The sequence below is a fragment of the Oncorhynchus mykiss genome, chromosome 5 (genome assembly GCF_013265735.2).
Source record: "Oncorhynchus mykiss isolate Arlee chromosome 5, USDA_OmykA_1.1, whole genome shotgun sequence".
Taxonomy (NCBI): domain Eukaryota; kingdom Metazoa; phylum Chordata; class Actinopteri; order Salmoniformes; family Salmonidae; genus Oncorhynchus; species Oncorhynchus mykiss.
The window spans coordinates 60,380,869-60,398,987 of NC_048569.1; the positions used below are offsets into that span (position 1 = coordinate 60,380,869).

General features: G+C 43.4%; 2 protein-coding genes across 6 annotated transcripts in view; one reads left to right on the forward strand and one right to left on the reverse strand.

Annotated features, from left to right (window-relative positions):
- LOC110524211 (tropomyosin alpha-4 chain) overlaps nt 1-14,307 on the forward strand; it is a 26,785-nt gene extending 12,478 nt beyond the window's left edge. For 2 of the 4 annotated variants that reach the window (XM_036977995.1, XM_036977997.1), the window contains 7 exons: nt 7,028-7,161; nt 7,507-7,624; nt 7,793-7,863; nt 8,161-8,236; nt 8,936-8,998; nt 9,111-9,180; nt 12,062-12,323. In XM_036977995.1, coding sequence (XP_036833890.1) covers nt 7,028-7,161; nt 7,507-7,624; nt 7,793-7,863; nt 8,161-8,236; nt 8,936-8,998; nt 9,111-9,180; nt 12,062-12,144 — 615 coding nt within the window. In that variant the 3' untranslated portion in view covers nt 12,145-12,323. Of the gene's footprint in view, nt 1-7,027; nt 7,162-7,506; nt 7,625-7,792; nt 7,864-8,160; nt 8,237-8,935; nt 8,999-9,110; nt 9,181-12,061; nt 12,324-12,937 lie in introns of those variants that run through there. The other 2 variants (XM_036977996.1, XM_036977998.1) reach the window with 2 other exon arrangements.
- LOC110524214 (40S ribosomal protein S27-like) lies at nt 14,156-17,994 on the reverse strand. 2 transcript variants are annotated; one of them, XM_021603661.2, is made up of 4 exons: nt 17,791-17,993; nt 17,009-17,117; nt 14,791-14,901; nt 14,156-14,666 (listed from the first exon to the last, which is right to left on the reverse strand). In XM_021603661.2, the coding sequence occupies exons 1-4, from the start codon at nt 17,794-17,796 to the stop codon at nt 14,638-14,640; spliced, it is 255 nt and encodes an 84-aa protein (XP_021459336.1). In that variant the 5' UTR covers nt 17,797-17,993; the 3' UTR covers nt 14,156-14,637. The 2 variants fall into 2 exon arrangements, with proteins under 2 accessions (XP_021459336.1, XP_021459335.1); XM_021603660.2 differs by lacking the exon at nt 14,156-14,666 and having other exon boundaries at nt 14,726-14,901; nt 17,791-17,994.
- Nucleotides 17,995-18,119: the final 125 nt, after the last annotated feature.

The window sequence follows — 18,119 nt, forward strand, 5'->3', positions numbered from 1 at the left end:
ATTAGTTTTACTAGCGGAATGTTTACTTGACCTGATGGCACTTAACTCTCTGGTCTCTGCTGTCAGCAAGGCTCAAAGATTTAAGACCCAATTGAGCTCTTGCATCCTTATTTGCATGCATACCCACACTACTGTGGACCCTACTGAAGCTCAGGCCTTTGGTTTTACCCATGTTCTAAGACTCATATATGAACCAGTGAGCAGTGAGCAGTGAGCAGTCTCCACTATAAAACTGGCTTAAGTCTGGATGAAGAATGGGGCAGGGTCTGAATGTGGCTGAAATAGGATGGAGTTGTCCACTCTATTGATTCAGCATCCTATTTGCATTGAAAAGGCGTGAGGAGCTGCACTAGAAGCATGTGCCTGATGTTTAATAGCCTCTCTTTACATATCTCATTCTCCTCCTGACATGCCTGCTTATATGAGGCTGTCTTTGCATGTCAAGTCTCTGCTAACAGATGGGATCTCACCAGGACTGGATCAGCATATAACATAGCGCCTGCCTGGAACACTTCCATAGAAACCCAAGCCTTATGCTCTTCATTACCCCACCATCCTCAAATTAAGCAATTATTACATTCCTGATGTCTCACTTCCTTGTGCTGTAGCCCTCCTTCCCTCTCAATGCCTATGACTCAACAGGATGAGTGCAACAACAGGAATGTATTTCCTAATGAATGGCATGTCTCACCTCCTTGGTCCTTTGTGGCTCAGTTCAAGTACCCCTCGCTGCGGCACATAGAGCGGGGTGGGGTCGGCTGTGGGGCTGACCCCATCCACAACACATTGTTATTGGTGGAGGCGCATTCGCATTCCACCGCGTTCGAGACGTTTGTTCAGCAACACAACCTAGCCTGCGTGGTTATACGTCAGCACGTACATGCAGCTACTGATCAGCTAGCTTTCTATTCTAGCTCTAGCTAGCTGGATAGCATTATAACTAGGTTTACAGAGTCAGTCACAACTGTCACATCACATGTTTACAGAGTCCGTCACAATAAAAAAACATTTGTTTCTAAAACATTTTGGGTAATAATTTTGGTTGCCTGTAAATACTTTTTTATGCATGTTTATGGTGCTATAGCAATTCACTTTTCACACTTCGAAAATGTTTGTTTACCCCATTGCTATGGTCACCATTGGCTGTTGTCCTCTGTGTGTGTGCCCTAACCCTAACCTTAACGGTCATGTATAGTCAAAATCATTTTTTTCTTCTTCATGAAATTGGATGATATTTGGATGAAACCAGTTCAAAGTATGATGACCAAAGTATAACAAAGTACTGGTGCTTCTACAATGGTAAGGTTTGATCAGAAGGATACTGGTCCCTTCCCCCATGTCAAACACTTGGATTCAGGATTATTACGGGGATGGGGGTTACTCTTATTTTAATACACCAATAGTAACATGATATTCTCTTACCTAATTTAAATAATTACAGCCTTGTCACCAACATTGGAGAAGGTGTGTTTTGCAGAGGGGTGTGGTTAATATAGCTAGATAGCTATTCAACTGCTGCCAAAATTTGACTGTAGGCTGTCAGGAAATATAATTAGAAGTTTACACTATTCATCTATGGCAAAGATACTTATATGTTTCCCATTTCATGTGTCTGATGTTAGCTACTTAATGGCTAGCTAGGTCTTCAGCCACCATGGAACAAAAGGGAGGAGGGTTGTTCAAAACTCTGATGCAGTTGTCATGCCAACACATCCATCAGTGCTGCTGTGAACCGCATCACAAGAAATACGCCAAATTTCAATGTTGTTTCAGTTCCTTTGTGTTTCACCAAATTTGCTTGAGATGATTCTAGTGCAACACTGTTCACTGCATCCAAGTTTCTTGACATAGGCGTTTCAAATAGCTGTCAGTCAAGGCGAGCTCATGATTATAAGGCCCCCAAATCAGCCTCTTTTAAAAAAACTTCCTGGTCGTTAGCCATGAGAAAAATACATTTTTCTCAAAATTTGAGAATTTTTATCCCCCCCCAAAAAATATTCTAGGTGATATTTTAATCACCCAAAAGGGTATTTTACACGGAATCAGAATGACTGATCGGGACCTTTAACCCTTACCAGAACCATTTTACATTTCATCTTCAATAGGTCAGAGTCGGGAAGTCCAAAGGATTCTGGATAGCACGGACCAAGGCACTAGCCGCTTTGACAAGAGGGACAAGCGCGTACCAGAGCCATGTATTTAGATGAATAAATGCATGCCTCTGGTGGGTACCAGGCATACCCAACTCCACTCATCGCTTGTATGTATGGAAAGAACTCTTAAGCAAAGATGGTTTAGTTTGAAAACTCTGGCATAAGTATGAATATGGTAGTAGTAGTCTTGGTCCTGGTTGAATAGCACAGATCGTCTGCTCTTTTCATAAAGTATGGTCCTTTGCCTCCACAAATAAAAATGTGTGGTGTGCTGGTTCGGGCCCGCCCGGTTCCATGAGCCACAGTGGGTGGTAAGAGCGTGACGCTAGAGACGCCAGGGTTAGGGTTCGATTTCCGCTGGGGCCATCAATGCGAAAATGTATTTAGGCACTGTATAAGTCGCTTTGGCAAAAATAAAGTGCGAAATTATATAGCCAATCCCTGTCGTCTATTGCTCGGAATTGACATAATTGTGGCCATTGAAAAGGCTCTGGTGTTGATATAAAGTATCTTGAAGTTATATTGGCAGCATAAAGAAAGCCAGTCGCGTGGCCAAAGAGAGGGAGATACCACTGTGTGCAGAGCGGGGGACAAAGGGAGTGATTCAGCGATTCAGCACTCCAGATGCTGGGCTAACAACATCAAGCTTATTCTAGTGAGCTGCGGGCGCTCATTGAGGATGCTGTGTCAGTGTGTAATTAGTGTCAGTAGGGTGTCGTTGTGTCATCAGCTGCCAAGTTTCAAACAGCCTCCATATAACATAACACATTCAACTGGTACTGCAGATATATTGTTGCTACCGACCTGCAAGGAGTCTTTCCTGACCAATATAACTTGGGTTTTCAGTTGTTCCTGATCTGGCCATGAGATCAGAAAAAAAACTCCCGTTCCTAGTTATAGACTGTAACGTTAACTGAGGTTGCACGTTTTTCCTGACCAGGAGACACTCCTGGCCCTAGCCATAGCTACTGAGAGACTTTTCATTCTGAACACATTATTGTTGATAGCTATATTAAGTGTCATCATGACGTAATATTAGACATGTCATTAATGTAGTCTGTTTAGTTTCTCACCAGACATTTCCTATCGTCATTCGTAATAGGGGGCGGCAGGTAGCCTAGTGGTTAGAGCTTTGGACTAGTAACCGGAAAGTTGCTAGATCAAATCCCCGAGCTGGCAAGATACCAATATGTTGTTCTACCCCCTGAATATGGCGGTTAACCCAATGTTCCTAGGCCGTCATTGTAAATACGAATTTGTTTTTGACTGACTTGCCTGGTTAAAATTATTATAATAATTGAATCGGCTTAGTTTATATGAGGAAGAACAAACAGAGCACGTCCTTGTAGCTTGGTATCTTTCCTTTTCCTGAATCCCAGATGGTTTAATTTAAGCATTGTTTTCTGTGTGTGTCCTTGTGTGATTGTGTGCGCGCAAGTGTGCATGTAAGCAAGTGTGTGTGTGTCTGTGTGTGTGTGTGTGTGTGCGCGCGCGCGTGCAGTTCTGTGTGTGTGTGTGTGATTGCTCTCAAACATCTTCCTGGCACTGCTCCACAAACATTCTTGTGAGTATGTTTTACCATATAAGGCGTGCAGGCAGCTGGAGAATGCTGGGTGACTAAGGAAGGGGCATGGCTAGGGAAAGAGAGAAAGAGGGAGAGCGAACTCTCCTCTGACCCTGAACTGACAGAGAAAGAAAGAGGGGAAGGAGGAAGGAGAGGGTTGGCTTCCTGTTCCTTTTCTACCTTTTACCCCCTTGAAACTTATTCCACTTCCTTTCATTACATTTAGTCTAAAACGTTTAATGTGTAACAGGAATGTACTCATGTACTGTATATGGTGAACCTGTAAGCTGTTATGTCAGCTTATTGGAAATGTGTTGCATACTTTTCTTTGTGGTACTTTTCAAGTCTCCACAGAGTATTCATTAGCGACAATCCATAATGACATGGGCCTGGGCCATAGATAAGTGACTGTGTAGCTGAACTAACAACAACAAAATGCCTCTCCCATCCAACCCTGAGAGACTTCAGTTGTTGAATGCCAGTATCTACCATCCTCATGCATCTCACAGAAGAATGCCTGGTTCCCTCCACATGGCTGAATGAATTACCTTCGGCAGCATGAAGGGACATACTGTATTGATGGATAAGCATGTTTTAAAACACACAGAGTTCTGTCTGAGGGAGATTTCCCTACATCTTAATCGAAGACATTTCACTGTACTTGTGCACGTGACATTAAAAACGTAAAAACTTGAAAGTCTGACGTTAGATCGCCATTACAAACTAGTACCTCAACACTATTGCGCATTTTTTTAGGTGGTAAATCCCCTGGTAATCATGTTTCTATGCTGCTGATATTTTGACTACAGCCGTTAAACTGTTCTGGAAGCTAGCTCTGTTGCTAACTGCCTGCCTGTCTGTATCTGGACCTGTTTTACAGCCGCATACCGACCGGCATACCTAACTGACCTGCACTCATGAATAGAATGTTTGTTTATGGAGGAATTCTCCAGATAGACATTACTTCACCCAGGAAATAACAATCAGTTTTTCCGGTCTGGTTTGTATTTTCTTTCAAACTGTCTGACAGTTGATCTGATATCCATAAAATCCCATAAAGAAGTCAGGGAAGAATATATTATCCACAATGATTCATTTTGTGGTCAATTTATGCAACAGCATTCACTTTCTGGAAAATCGGTCATCGTCGCATTGGATTCAATTGGCTTTTAGCTGGCTGGCTGTTGTTCCATCAACCTTCATTTAACAGACATTTCCTGCCCTCCTCCACTGTCTCTTTACAGGCTTCTGTCGTAACTAGGGAAAGACAGAGAGAGAGAGAGAGAGGGAGAGGGAGGATGGGTGGGGTGTCAGTCAGGCCTGAAAGAGAGGGAGAGATCAAGAGAAAGCAAAAGAGAGGCATAGAATGGAGAGTGCTGACTAACCACCAGTCCCTGAGCAGAGCAGGAAGCCATGTCTCTCTCCCACAGTCAGCCCTGAGCAGAGCAGGAAGCTATGTCTCTCTCCCACAGTCAGCCCTGAGCAGAGCAGGAAGCCATGTCTCTCTCCCACAGTCAGCCCAGAGCAGAGCAGGAAGCCATGTCTCTCTCCCACAGTCAGCCCTGAGCAGAGCAGGAAGCCATGTCTCTCTCCCACAGTCAGCTCAGAGCAGAGCAGGAATCCATGTCTCTCTCCTACAGTCAGCTCAGAGCAGAGCAGGAAGCCATATCTCTCTCCCACAGTCAGCTCAGAGCAGAACAGGAAGCCATGTCTCTCTTCCACAGTTAGCCCAGAGCAGAGCAGGAAGTCATGTCTCTCTCCCACAGTCAGCCCTGAGCAGAGCAGGAAGCCATGTCTCTCTCCCACAGTCAGCCCTGAGCAGAGCAGGAAGCTATGTCTTTCTCCCACAGTCAGCTCAGAGCAGAACAGGAAGCCATGTCTCTCTTCCACAGTTAGCCCAGAGCAGAGCAGGAAGTCATGTATCTCTCCCACAGTCAGCCCTGAGCAGAGCAGGAAGCCATGTCTCGCTCCCACAGTCAGCCCTGAGCAGAGCAGGAAGCTATGTCTTTCTCCCACAGTCAGCCCTGAGCAGAGCAGGAAGCCATGTCTCTCTCCCACAGTCAGCTCTGAGCAGAGCAGGAAGCCATGTCTCTCTCCCACAGTCAGCCCTGAGCAGAGCAGGAAGCCATGTCTCTCTCTCACAGTCAGCTCAGAGCAGAGCAGGAAGCCATGTCTCTCTCCCACAGTCAGCTCAGAGCAGAGCAGGAAGCCATGTCTCTCTCCCACAGTCAGCCCAGAGCAGAGCAGGAAGCCATGTTTCTCTCCCACAGTCAGCCCTGAGCAGAGCAGAAAGCAATGTCTTTCTCCCACAGTCAGCCCTGAGCAGAGCAGGAAGCCATGTCTCTCTCCCACAGTCAGCCCAGAGCAGAGCAGGAAGCCATGTCTCTCTCCCACAGTCAGCCCTGAGCAGAGCAGGAAGCCATGTCTCTCTCCCACAGTCAGCCCAGAGCAGAGCAGGAAGCCATGTCTCTCTCCCACAGTCAGCCCAGAGCAGAGGAGGAAGCCATGTCTCTCTCCCACAGTCAGCCCAGAGCAGGAAGCCACGTCTCTCTCCCACAGTCAGCCCAGAGCAGAGCAGGAAGCCACGTCTCTCTCCCACAGTCAGCCCAGAGCAGAGTAGGAAGCCATGTCTCTCTCCCACAGTCAGCCCAGAGTAAAGTTGGAATATCCAGCCCATGAGAAAATGGAATGGCACTCACTCTGCACAAATAGCTCCTAATTACCCTTTTCCTCTGTGCTCTGTTAGCTCCCTCTCCAACTGGAAACCTCCCTCTCTGTGGCCCTTTTATTCCAGGCCCTAGCCCTAACGTGTGTTTTACTGGCCTCTGAGACAGCATCTCTAGCAAGCAGGCCTCATGTTCAGTCCTCACACCCATGGTAACTATCTGACTGAAAGACTGACTGGCTGGAGATAGGACCAAGTGATAGAGGGCAGTGGAGGGCAGCTCCCTTTGTCAACACGCCTTGTAATTAGGAGGAGAGTAACTGCAGGTTATGTAAAAATGGGTCTGGTCATGGTCAGCCAGAGGCAGGCCTGCGGGTGCTGTACTGAACTGTGGGATAAGTAGTAGTAGGGCCTGAGTGAGTCTGAGTTTGCTGGAGAACTTCCATTGCACTGGTCTGGAGTCAGTTCGCTGGGAGGTGGATATGCTTATGGACTAAATAAATGTTTGCTTTTCTGTTTGCTTTCTACAACGTGGATTGTTTATCGAGTGAAGAGCATCCAATTTAGTACAACCAGCGTTACGATGTGAGTGTGACCCTGATATCTGTCTAACCTTTGACCCCTCTTCCCCCTCTCTTCTCCCAGGCGGAGGGTGATGTGGCGGGTCTGAACCGCAGGATCCAGCTAGTGGAGGAGGAGTTGGACCGGGCCCAGGAGAGGCTGTCTACCGCGCTGCAGAAACTGGAGGAGGCAGAGAAGGCCGCAGATGAGAGCGAGAGGTCAGTACCAGCCAGCCACAGAACCTGATGGATTTCTAATCTTTCATTTGACAGCATATTTAAATGCCATATTTTCCTGCTAATTTGAGGCCTGTTGGATAGTACCAGGCACACCAGGCTTCCTTTGAAGGTTCTTTATCGTTATAAGGTTTGTTGCTATGTGCTTTGCTAGCAAATGACAAGCCCCTCCAATAGCGTAGTGAAAGCGCGCTATTTCCCAGACAGCCATCTTGATTGTGTAAAACGATTCAATGTGCCTCCGTGTTGGATGGGCTATCTAAATGACAGTAGAAATTGAGTGTGTCTTGGGTGTTGCTGACATCGCTGTGTGTCCTGTCCAATCAGAGGAATGAAGGTGATAGAGAACAGAGCCTCTAAGGACGAGGAGAAGATGGAGATCCAGGAGATGCAGCTGAAGGAGGCCAAGCACATCGCTGAGGAGGCCGACCGCAAATACGAGGAGGTGAGATGTCATATAGTCCCATAGAGATTGTCCTGTCTGCAGTTCTACACCAACCGTCTGTTCACCCATCCGTAGTGTTTTCATACTCTTCTCCCATTCACTCCTCTTCCTTTTCATATTATTTTTACTCTTACTGTTCACTCATACAGTTGGCTCTGTCTACCTTAGGTGGCCCGTAAGCTGGTGATCTTGGAGGGAGAGCTGGAGAGAGCTGAGGAGAGGGCAGAGGTCTCAGAACTGTAAGTGCAGCACAGTCCGCCTATTACGCTGGAATGACAAAGGGGAATTGGGGGTTAGGACCTCTGTGATGGGGTCTCTTCTCCTCCTATTTAGAAATAGATGAGTCAAAGACTAAGGTTTGTAAGGAGTTTCATAACACTTTTTTTTAATTAACATTTAAAAAACAGTGTCTAGTTAAAAATGGGGATTTTCTGCCATAAGCTAAAATGGACATCAGTAACTTGAAGGTTTTTCCAGGCTTGTGTAGCTATTACGATGTCAAAGCAAAGTACTTTTCTTCCTTTCTCCACCTGTAGTAAATGCAGTGACCTGGAGGAGGAGTTGAAAAATGTGACCAACAACCTCAAGTCCCTAGAAGCCTCGTCTGAGAAGGTCAGTGTGCACACTATTACATCATACAAGTAAATGCAGTCAACTGCTGATAAGTGAACGTTGGATAAGTGCGAAGTGCGGTGTAGCTCACCATTCACAATTCAAAGTACATGATTTGAACTTATCCTGGATATCTGCATGTTCAGGGTTAGTTCACCCACTTAAGGGCTGTCCCGAGCCTTTGTATCTATCAGGAGTTGACTCGACAAGGCTGATGTGAAAGCAGAGTAGTTTAGAGTATAATCACTGCCTGCCGCACTTTCACCTTCACAGACGTCAGAGCAAAGACCCTGTTATCAACCGGACAAACTGGACGTTGATTTCTTTATGATAATGTTGATGACGCATGACGGCGAAATAGTCCTAAAACAGCACAGATATGTCTCTGCGTTCCGACCCAGCCGCTCTAGTGCCAGTCACGCCGCATGATTCCACCTTAGCCACTTAAGCAGTTGCTCTGTGCTGATTAAATCAATGTCCTTCTCTTTGGCATCGCAGCACAATGTGTTCCTTATACCAACACATGGCCAGTTTGATCACACCTGAAGAGTTGTGTTACAACTAAGCATGGTTGACACACAGTCCTGCAAGACCATCATTCTCTGTGCACTTTCATGCTAATATGTCTGAATCTGTCTTGGGAGTTCAGGCATGTTCAAGAGTTCAGAGCTTGCCTGTAACAGACTTGTATTTTGACAGTACTCAGAAAAAGAGGACAAGTATGAGGAGGAGATCAAGGTTCTTAGTGACAAGCTGAAGGAGGTAAGGAACTGCTGGCATCTGATTCTTAATTCATACAGTAGTAAACCAATTTGCTCCATGTCAAAGATGGCGTCTTGTTCTGACGCCCTCCCACTCCCTCTGTGTCCCCCAGGCTGAGACTCGTGCAGAGTTTGCAGAGAGGACTGTGGCCAAACTCGAAAAGTCCATCGACGACCTGGAAGGTATGAGTGCTTTGTTTAAGAAACTGTTGCAAACTGCTCTATGGCAATATAGGAGAGAAAGTCAACTTATCTTATTGTAGAGCAACTTACTGTAAGTTAGACATATTTCATGGCAGGATATTAAACTATATTTGGAAATAACCGTTTTATCATTGTCTTTAGTAGCAACCCAGACCTGTAAACCTGGGTATCTCTAACGAGAATAACATACAGGGATTATAATTATTGTTTGGATAACCTTTTTTACTATTATGGATAGATTTGTACCTTTAATTTGTTCACTCTTTATGCAATGCACACTGCAGAGAACCCCGGAAGAAGAATTATCACTGAATTACCACAGTGAATTATTGTCATGTTTGTTTATGTGTCAATTGATCACATAAGGGATGGGTTGCCAATTGGCGATTTGACACAAAAGTAAAATGTCATTAATTTCATCCATACAGTAGTATATCAGGCAAGTGAGGCCACAGTTTACCATATACAGTGCCTTGCGAAAGTATTCGGCCCCCTTGAACTTTGCGACCTTTTGCCACATTTCAGGCTTCAAACATAAAGATATAAAACTGTATTTTTTTGTGAAGAATCAACAACAAGTGGGACACAATCATGAAGTGGAACGACATTTATTGGATATTTCAAACTTTTTTAACAAATCAAAAACTGAAAAATTGGGCGTGCAAAATGATTCAGCCCCTTTACTTTCAGTGCAGCAAACTCTCTCCAGAAGTTCAGTGAGGATCTCTGAATGATCCAATGTTGACCTAAATGACTAATGATGATAAATACAATCCACCTGTGTGTAATCAAGTCTCCGTATAAATGCACCTGCACTGTGATAGTCTCAGAGGTCCGTTAAAAGCGCAGAGAGCATCATGAAGAACAAGGAACACACCAGGCAGGTCCGAGATACTGTTGTGAAGAAGTTTAAAGCCGGATTTGGATACAAAAAGATTTCCCAAGCTTTAAACATCCCAAGGAGCACTGTGCAAGCGATAATATTGAAATGGAAGGAGTATCAGACCACTGCAAATCTACCAAGACCTGGCCGTCCCTCTAAACTTTCAGCTCATACAAGGAGAAGACTGATCAGAGATGCAGCCAAGAGGCCCATGAACTGCATTGAAGCTCGCCTGGAGGGTTGTTAACACAGTGTCCAAAGAAGGGCCAGAAGTGTACAGAATAGTATTGTCTGTGTAGAGGTGGATCAGAGACTCACCATCAGCAAGAGCGACATTATTTATGTATACAGAGAAGAGAGTCGGTCCAAGAATTGAACCTTGTGGCACCCCCATAGAGACTGCCAGAGGCCCGGACAACAGACACTCCGATTTGACACACTGAACTCTATCAGAGAAGTAGTTGGTGAACATGGCGAGGCAATAATTTGAGAAACCAAGGCTGTCGAGTCTGCCAATGAGGATGTGGTGATTGACAGAGTCGAAAGCCTTGGCCAGGTCAATGAATACGGCTGCACAGTACTGTGTCTTATCGATGGCGGTTAAGATATCGTTTAGGACCTTGAGCGTGGCTGAGGTGCACCCATGACCAGCTCTGAAACCAGATTGCATAGCGGAGAAGGTATGGTGGGATTTGAAATGGTCGATAATCTGTTTGTTGACTTGGCTTTCGAAGACCTTAGAAAGGCAGGGTAGAATAGATATAGGTCTGTAGCAGTTTGGGTCAAGAGTGTCCCCCCTTTGAAGAGGGGGATGACCGCAGCTGCTTTCCAATCTTTGGGAATCTCAGACGACACGAAAGACATTTCAGTCTCTCGATGTGCAAAACTGATAGAGACATACCCCAAGCGACTTACAGCTGTAATCGCAGCAAAAGGTGGCGCTACAAAGTATTAACTTAAGGGGGCTGAATAATTTTGCACGCCCAATTTTTCAGTTTTTGATTTGTTAAAAAAGTTTGAAATATCCAATAAATGTCGTTCCACTTCATGATTGTGTCCCACTTGTTGTTGATTCTTCACAAAAAAATACAGTTTTATATCTTTATGTTTGAAGCCTGAAATGTGGCAAAAAGTTGCAAAGTTCAAGGGGGCCGAATACTTTCGCAAGGCACTGTACATTTCTCCCAGGGAGACGTTCCAATTTATTTCATTACTAAAGATGTCAAAGCTTGTTCAGGAATCCTCGGTGGATGTAGTTTCCTAGGTCAAGAGGTGTGGTTATTTAATCCTCTCCGTGAGCAAAGAAACATCATCTTAATATACACAGTTCCATTTTGTGATAACGGTTCACGTTGACACGGTCCCAGCAAGGGTTTTGTGTTTCAACTAGCTGGAAATATTTCTCTGGAAGAAATGGTACCTTGCCAAACGTATGGAAACTTCTCCGACAAGCTAATAAAACACACTGCTGTGGTCTCAAGTGTAAAGAAATATGTAGGCCACTTCTCTACTAACCGGCAAAACGCCGGCTTCCAAAGAGAACCACTTTTTGTGTCTGCTGTCTGCACAAAGGACAAAGTATGCTCAAATTCCTTTTAGATCAGCATATTTGGTCCTAAAGCCACATGGAATGGGTTTACCGGTATGAAGTACTTTGATGAAAACCTTTAAATGGGCTTAATTGCATAAGGTAGTCAGTCACCTCCTGCCCATAAAAAAAGATTTGCAACCACATTTTTATTTTTAAATGCTCACAGGTAGACAAACATCTCTTATCTTTCTGGCATCTTCTGTTCTTAAATGTTTATACTGTATGAATTTTCTCTTCTGCAACCAGTGACCTGTCCTCTATTTCTCTTCCCTCTCTTTTTGCTGCTATTTCTTTTCTCATTCCCTGTCCTCCACCTCTCTCTCTCTGCTACTGCTGCTTCCCTTGGGCCTTACCTGCACTACTTCCTGCTGCGCTTTGACCTCCAGATGAACTGTACGCTCAGAAGCTGAAGTACAAGGCAATCAGCGAGGAGCTGGACCATGCCCTCAATGACATGACCTCCTTGTAGATGTCTCTTCCTGTCTGTCTCATGCTGCCTCTAGGGTGTCTGTCCTCTCACCCTTTCCCACTGTAGGCCTACTGTGTCCCAGGGTTCGCTTCCAGAAACACAGGCCGTTCTCTGTGCCTTCTGTCCATCTCACTGTGCAAATGAAACTCATTAAAAGCCTAATCTTTCCTACGTCTAAACCAGCCTTTCTTCTTGAATTCAATGTTTCAATGTTTCAAAACAACTGTTTTAAGAAGGTGAGAATTTATGGAGTGACGTGTGCATTCACGTTGAGTGTCCCTCACCTCTTTTGCATAAATGTCACACAACTGTGTATCTCTTGACTAACACACTCCTGGTTGTGGTTGCAGTTTTAAGTATTTGAGGTGTGTTCACAGCAACGTGTTTTAAAACGTGTGCATTTTGTTTACAGCTCATAAGATCGGAAATGTCCGGTGGCTTTGTCTTCAGTTCAGTTCAACAAATTGCTTTCAATAGACTGTCACTGTACATAGTTGCTGAATAGAGGCAGACTTCGCCATCATCCATTTTATGCACGCAAATCTGCCTTTTGTTTTGGGGTAGGGTTCTTTAGTGTGGTTGGGGTTTGCATATGGAACAACTTAACATGACCACAGCACTTATGTTAAACAGCTGTTGGACATACGGTATAAGGACCGCTTTGGCGTCAGTGTAGACTATTGTTTACCAAACCTAAGGAGAATGAATGAATATGAATCAACTTTATGATGCTCCTGTCCTGTGTGGTTTCATTCAATTATTCTTCAATATGTCGTTCTTTTTTACTTTCCAGAAAAATTAGCAGGTGCTAAAGAAGAGAACTTGGGGATGCATCAAGTCCTGGACCAAACACTGCAAGAGCTCAACAGCTTATAAACATGATGAAGAAGATGGAAAGGATAAAAGTCTTGCAACATTCCATAAATATTCAATTTCGTTCCACATTTCCAGCTGTAAAGTCTTATTCCCAGGGAAAGGGGATTAACTTAAATACTTGTACCCTTCATTTTCTCTTCTCTTTTTAAGTCACAACTTTCTCTCTCTCTCTTTAAGAGAAATGCATTCCAAATCACCAGCTTCCTCGAATCCCATTTCTTATGTTTACAGCATTTTGTTTCATGGAACTTTTGAGATTATAGACCAGCAATAAAATAAAATGGATTATGACCATATTTACAAACAGTCTTTCAGGCCAATTATTCAGGCCAATTAGTAAAGAATAGAAAAAACAACAATTCATATCTGAAGTGTGCACTCCAAGAGCATGTTTTTGAAATGGGTCTTGTGACATGGTTTTCATTTTACGTATGATTCATGAGCTCCACCTCGAGGTCTTATGTGAACAGTTTACAGGAATCAGCTTTACTGTCCATGCACCCATCGACATGGTCATATTTAATGCATTCACAATGTGTGTGACCATATTCACAGGTTGGACTGTGCCTTTTCAGAATGAGCCAATATTCTACCTTTGGTGTGCTTGCGTGTGTTAACATGGTCGTTGAGACGAAAGGATGACTCAAGGAAAGTATGGTGAACATGTCTGTGGTGCTACTTGTGGTGGTAAAATACTATGACCGACAGTCAGGTGGAGGGTTTGCCAAAGCCAAACTCAAAATGTTTTTTGATGTGAAAAGAGCCTCATGCAAATCCTTTAAAGAACATCATCCCATCCTCTGACTTAACCTATAATCTGTATGGTTTTAAAGTGCCACCATATGCTGACATGCAGCTTTATAGCACCTCCTTTCCACTATCCCAGCTCTACATTTGACTGCCTGAGCCTTGGATGTAAAATCACATTCCTGGTATTAAATGTGGTGGTAGCATATGCAGTAAACGTTATGCCAAATAAGCACCACTGGAGCCTCAATCAAGGTAATAAAACATGGATACTTATTGTATATAGTAGAATAATGTTAGTTATTGAGAAGATGTATTGCTCCAGTTTTTCACCACTTTCCGGCAGGGGAACTCTCGAAACCAAAGAATACAAATACCAGAGAAGATGAACCCTCAAATGTTTTTATTGTTGTCTGTGAAGGTGATCATGGCTTCTCATCCTTGGCCCGTGAAAAAAGCTTCTCATTTGACTTGAGTCTGTGTTGAAATGTTTCATTCACCTTTCCCTCTTTCAATCTAATACATTTTTACAAAAAAAAAGTCACCTGGCTGAAGCGAATATTTATTTGATTATTTAAAAAAAAAAAACCATTTCATACACATACAGAGGGAGACTATTTCAACTTATATTATATCATATTATTCCTATTCAATATGAAAAGAAGACATAATATTGTAGCTGAACATTAATCTGCTTGTATTTTGCATGAAAGACATCACAATAAGATCAAAACACTGTCAATCAGCTCAGCTAAACATACCCATTCCAATCAACATAATGTAAGCTAAAATTAAGGCTGAACAGTCAGAATCCTTCATGGTCCACCTTCCACGACTATCAGAGTTGAAAGCTCACAACTGTAACCTCCCTCAGTGTTGCTTTCTTCTGAACGAGCAGCCTGGACAGAGGCGAGAAAGAGGAGTTGAAGTTCATAATTAGTAGAGCTCTAAACTGATATAGTGTGCGTCTATGCTACTGTATAAGTTCAGGCTCTTGAGCAATGTGATTGTACAACGTCTTACCCTCAGTGAGGCGACATTTGCCCCCTCTGGGCTGGCACAGGACGAAGGAGCAGCCGCCACAGGGCACCACTCTCTGGGCATGACTGAACACTGTGGTGATCCTGTAGCAGCCTGGAATAAACGGGGAAACAAATATGTTTTTCTGTTCCCTTATATATGTTTTATTTATCTGTTATTTTACCAGGTAAGTTGACTTAGAACACATTCTCATTTACAGCAACAACCTGGAGAATAGTTACAGGGGAGAGGAGGGGGATGAATGAGCCAATTGTAAACTGGGGATTATTAGGTGACCGTGAATGGTTTGAGGGCCAGATTGGTCATTTTAGCCAGGACACCGGTGTTAACACCCCTACTCTTACAATAAGTGCCATGGGATCTTTAATGACCTCAGAGAGTCAGGACACCTGTTTAACATCCCATCCGAAAGACAGCACCCTACACAGGGCAGTGTCCCCAATCACTTCCCTGGGGCATTGGGATTTTTTTTTAGACCAGAGTAAAGAGTGCCTCCTACTGGCCCTCCAACACCACTTCCAGCAGCATCTGGTCTCCCATCCAGGGACTGACCAAGACCAACCCTGCTTAACTTCAGAAAAGATACATAAAAATGGTATCCACAAGTTCATCTGACTCTGGGGAAGTAGCTAAAGGGCCTCATTGCCAAAATCCCAATATATCCCTTTAATAAGCCTTTGTAAATAAATGCTTTATTTTCATGCTTCATTTATTTGTTGTAAATTATAATTATTTTAGATAATGTTATTAGAATAATAATGTGAACACCATTTTTATTTATTTTATTTAACCAGGCAAGTCAGTTAAGAACAAATTCTTATTTACAATTTTATTTATTTTACCTTTATTTAACCAGGCAAGTCAGTTAAGAACAAATTCTTATTTTCAATGACGGCCTGGGAACAGTGGGTTAACTGCCTGTTCAGGGGCAGAACGACAGATTTGTACCTTGTCAGCTCGGGGGTTTGAACTCGCAACCTTCCGGTTACTAGTCCAACGCTCTAACCACTAGGCTACCCTGCCGCGTCATTTACAATGACGGCCTAGGAACAGTGGGTCAACTGCCTTGTACAGGGGCAGAACGACAGATTTTTATCATATCAGCTCGGGGATTTTATCTAGCAACCTTTCGGTTACTGGCCCAACGCTCTAACCACTAGGCCGCCCGCCGCCCTGTACATACATACGTACATACATACATACACATAGTTTATCAATGGAGTATGGTAAATAGTGATGGTGGGGAAATAGTTACATATCATTATATTATTTTGCAAGACATACAGTATCCATACTTTGACTCCAAGTAGAGGGCTGCGTGTCCTGACAGAGATCATTGTGGTGCATCGTAATTTTCCATGCTGTGGGCAGGAGCGGCCAGTCAGACAGACAATTTTGGGATGAAAATTGTTTTTTTTGGTTGCGCATATTATTTGGAAACGATTGTCTTTTTGCTTTGTATGCATTAGCCTGGGCCTACCTACTGTATTAAAAGCAACCTTTTGTCACATTATTCACACACTCAGAATTCACTGCTTCCAAGTTCAATGGCCTACCTCTCCTCTCCTAGTTGGGCTTGCAAGATCAAGTGTGCCTACAGTATGTGTGGTCTCAATTAAATAGAGTAGGCTGCCTACACATGGGCGGAAGAGAATCACTTGGCAGTAATCTCTCCAAGGAAATTCACTTAAATATAGTTTACTACAGTGTCTGTGAATAAATATTGGTAATGGAAAAAAGTGTCAGGCCCTCAACCAATGAGAGTCGAGGTACAATCAAACAATTAGATCCTCATTGAAAAGGTAAAGGCTCAAGGCGCACACAGGCTATGGTGAGCAAGCGTTGTGCTTTTTCATTTTCTGTGCCAAAAAACTCCAGTATTGTTCATCCAATAGCTCGTTCCCGGTCTTCTTTCTATAGTGAGACAACATGTTTCCAACACATTTATTTCCATGACTAATCAAAAATCATTTTCTCATGGTCTCTCTGCAGCAGATATATAGTGAGCAATATTTGGACCATCAAATCGCAATAAAATATCAGTATGGAAGTGCAACGCATATACAGAATCGTGAGAATTACAATGCATATCATATCGGCACATGTGTATTGTGATAATATCATATTGTGAGGTCCCTGGCAATTCCCAGCCCTAATGGTAAATCGCAAACTTGGGAAGTTGTACATCCTTAATACTCACCTGGGCATTTTACATCCATGAAGTAGGAGTTGGGACTCTGAACCAACCTCTTCTTCTTGTGTCTTTGCCTCTCAGCCAGCAAAGTAGGGTGCATTAGGTCCTTAGCGAGCTGCAATACGGATGAATGTGTAAATATATGACTGTACAGTTTATACATTAAGATCCATAGAAAGATATAAACCCAGATTAGAATGGAAATCGTTGGGTTATAATAACATTTGATAGAACTATGGTTTTTATGTAAATAAGTCAAGGGCGCCCTCTCATGTCTGATACAAAAACTTCAGAGAGCAATTTTTGAGGCATGCCCAGACATGTATCCCATTCCCGGGACAAGCCCCACTACTTAATTTGTTTATGACATGTGTTGAAAAAGTAATCAATCGTCATACTTGAATAAAAGTCCAATGAAAATTCTATACATCAAATTCCTTATATTAAGCAAACAGCACGATTTTTTACTTACGGACAGACAGTAACACTCAGACAAAATGTACAAACAGTATGTGTTTAGTGAGTCCACCAGATAAGAGGCAGAAGGGATGCCAAAACGTTATATTGATAGGTGCGTGAATTGGACCATATTGCTGTCCTGTCTGAGCATTCGAAATGTAACGAGTACTTTTGGGTATATATTTTTACTAAAGTACTTTACACCAATGAAAGCAAGGCCTACAATAAAGAATTAGGCCTACAGTATTTGACTGGCTATTCCAATGGTGTAAACACGATAACGGTATATATGTGGCTACTTCTCACATGAGCAAAGAAAAAACACTTACCGACATTGCTTCTCTTGGTTATTGTTATTGTTATTTCACTGGCACTGTACTTTGATAACAAGATTATCGCACGGCTTTCAGACTGTACACTGATATTGTTGTCGTGAATGTGAAGCTGAGAAGTTGTAAAACTGTATAAAGGGTGAGATCATATAATGGGTGGGATCACATCTTAATGGGTGGGACATTGACTGCAAACGCACAATCAGCTGCCTTTTCTATTTTGATTGACAGTGGGGAAGTCGCGCTTCCGGAGCCACGACTGCTGTCAAGAGTGACATGTTGTTTGTCCAATCACTGGTCCAGTATAAATCGAAAAAGAAGTGACA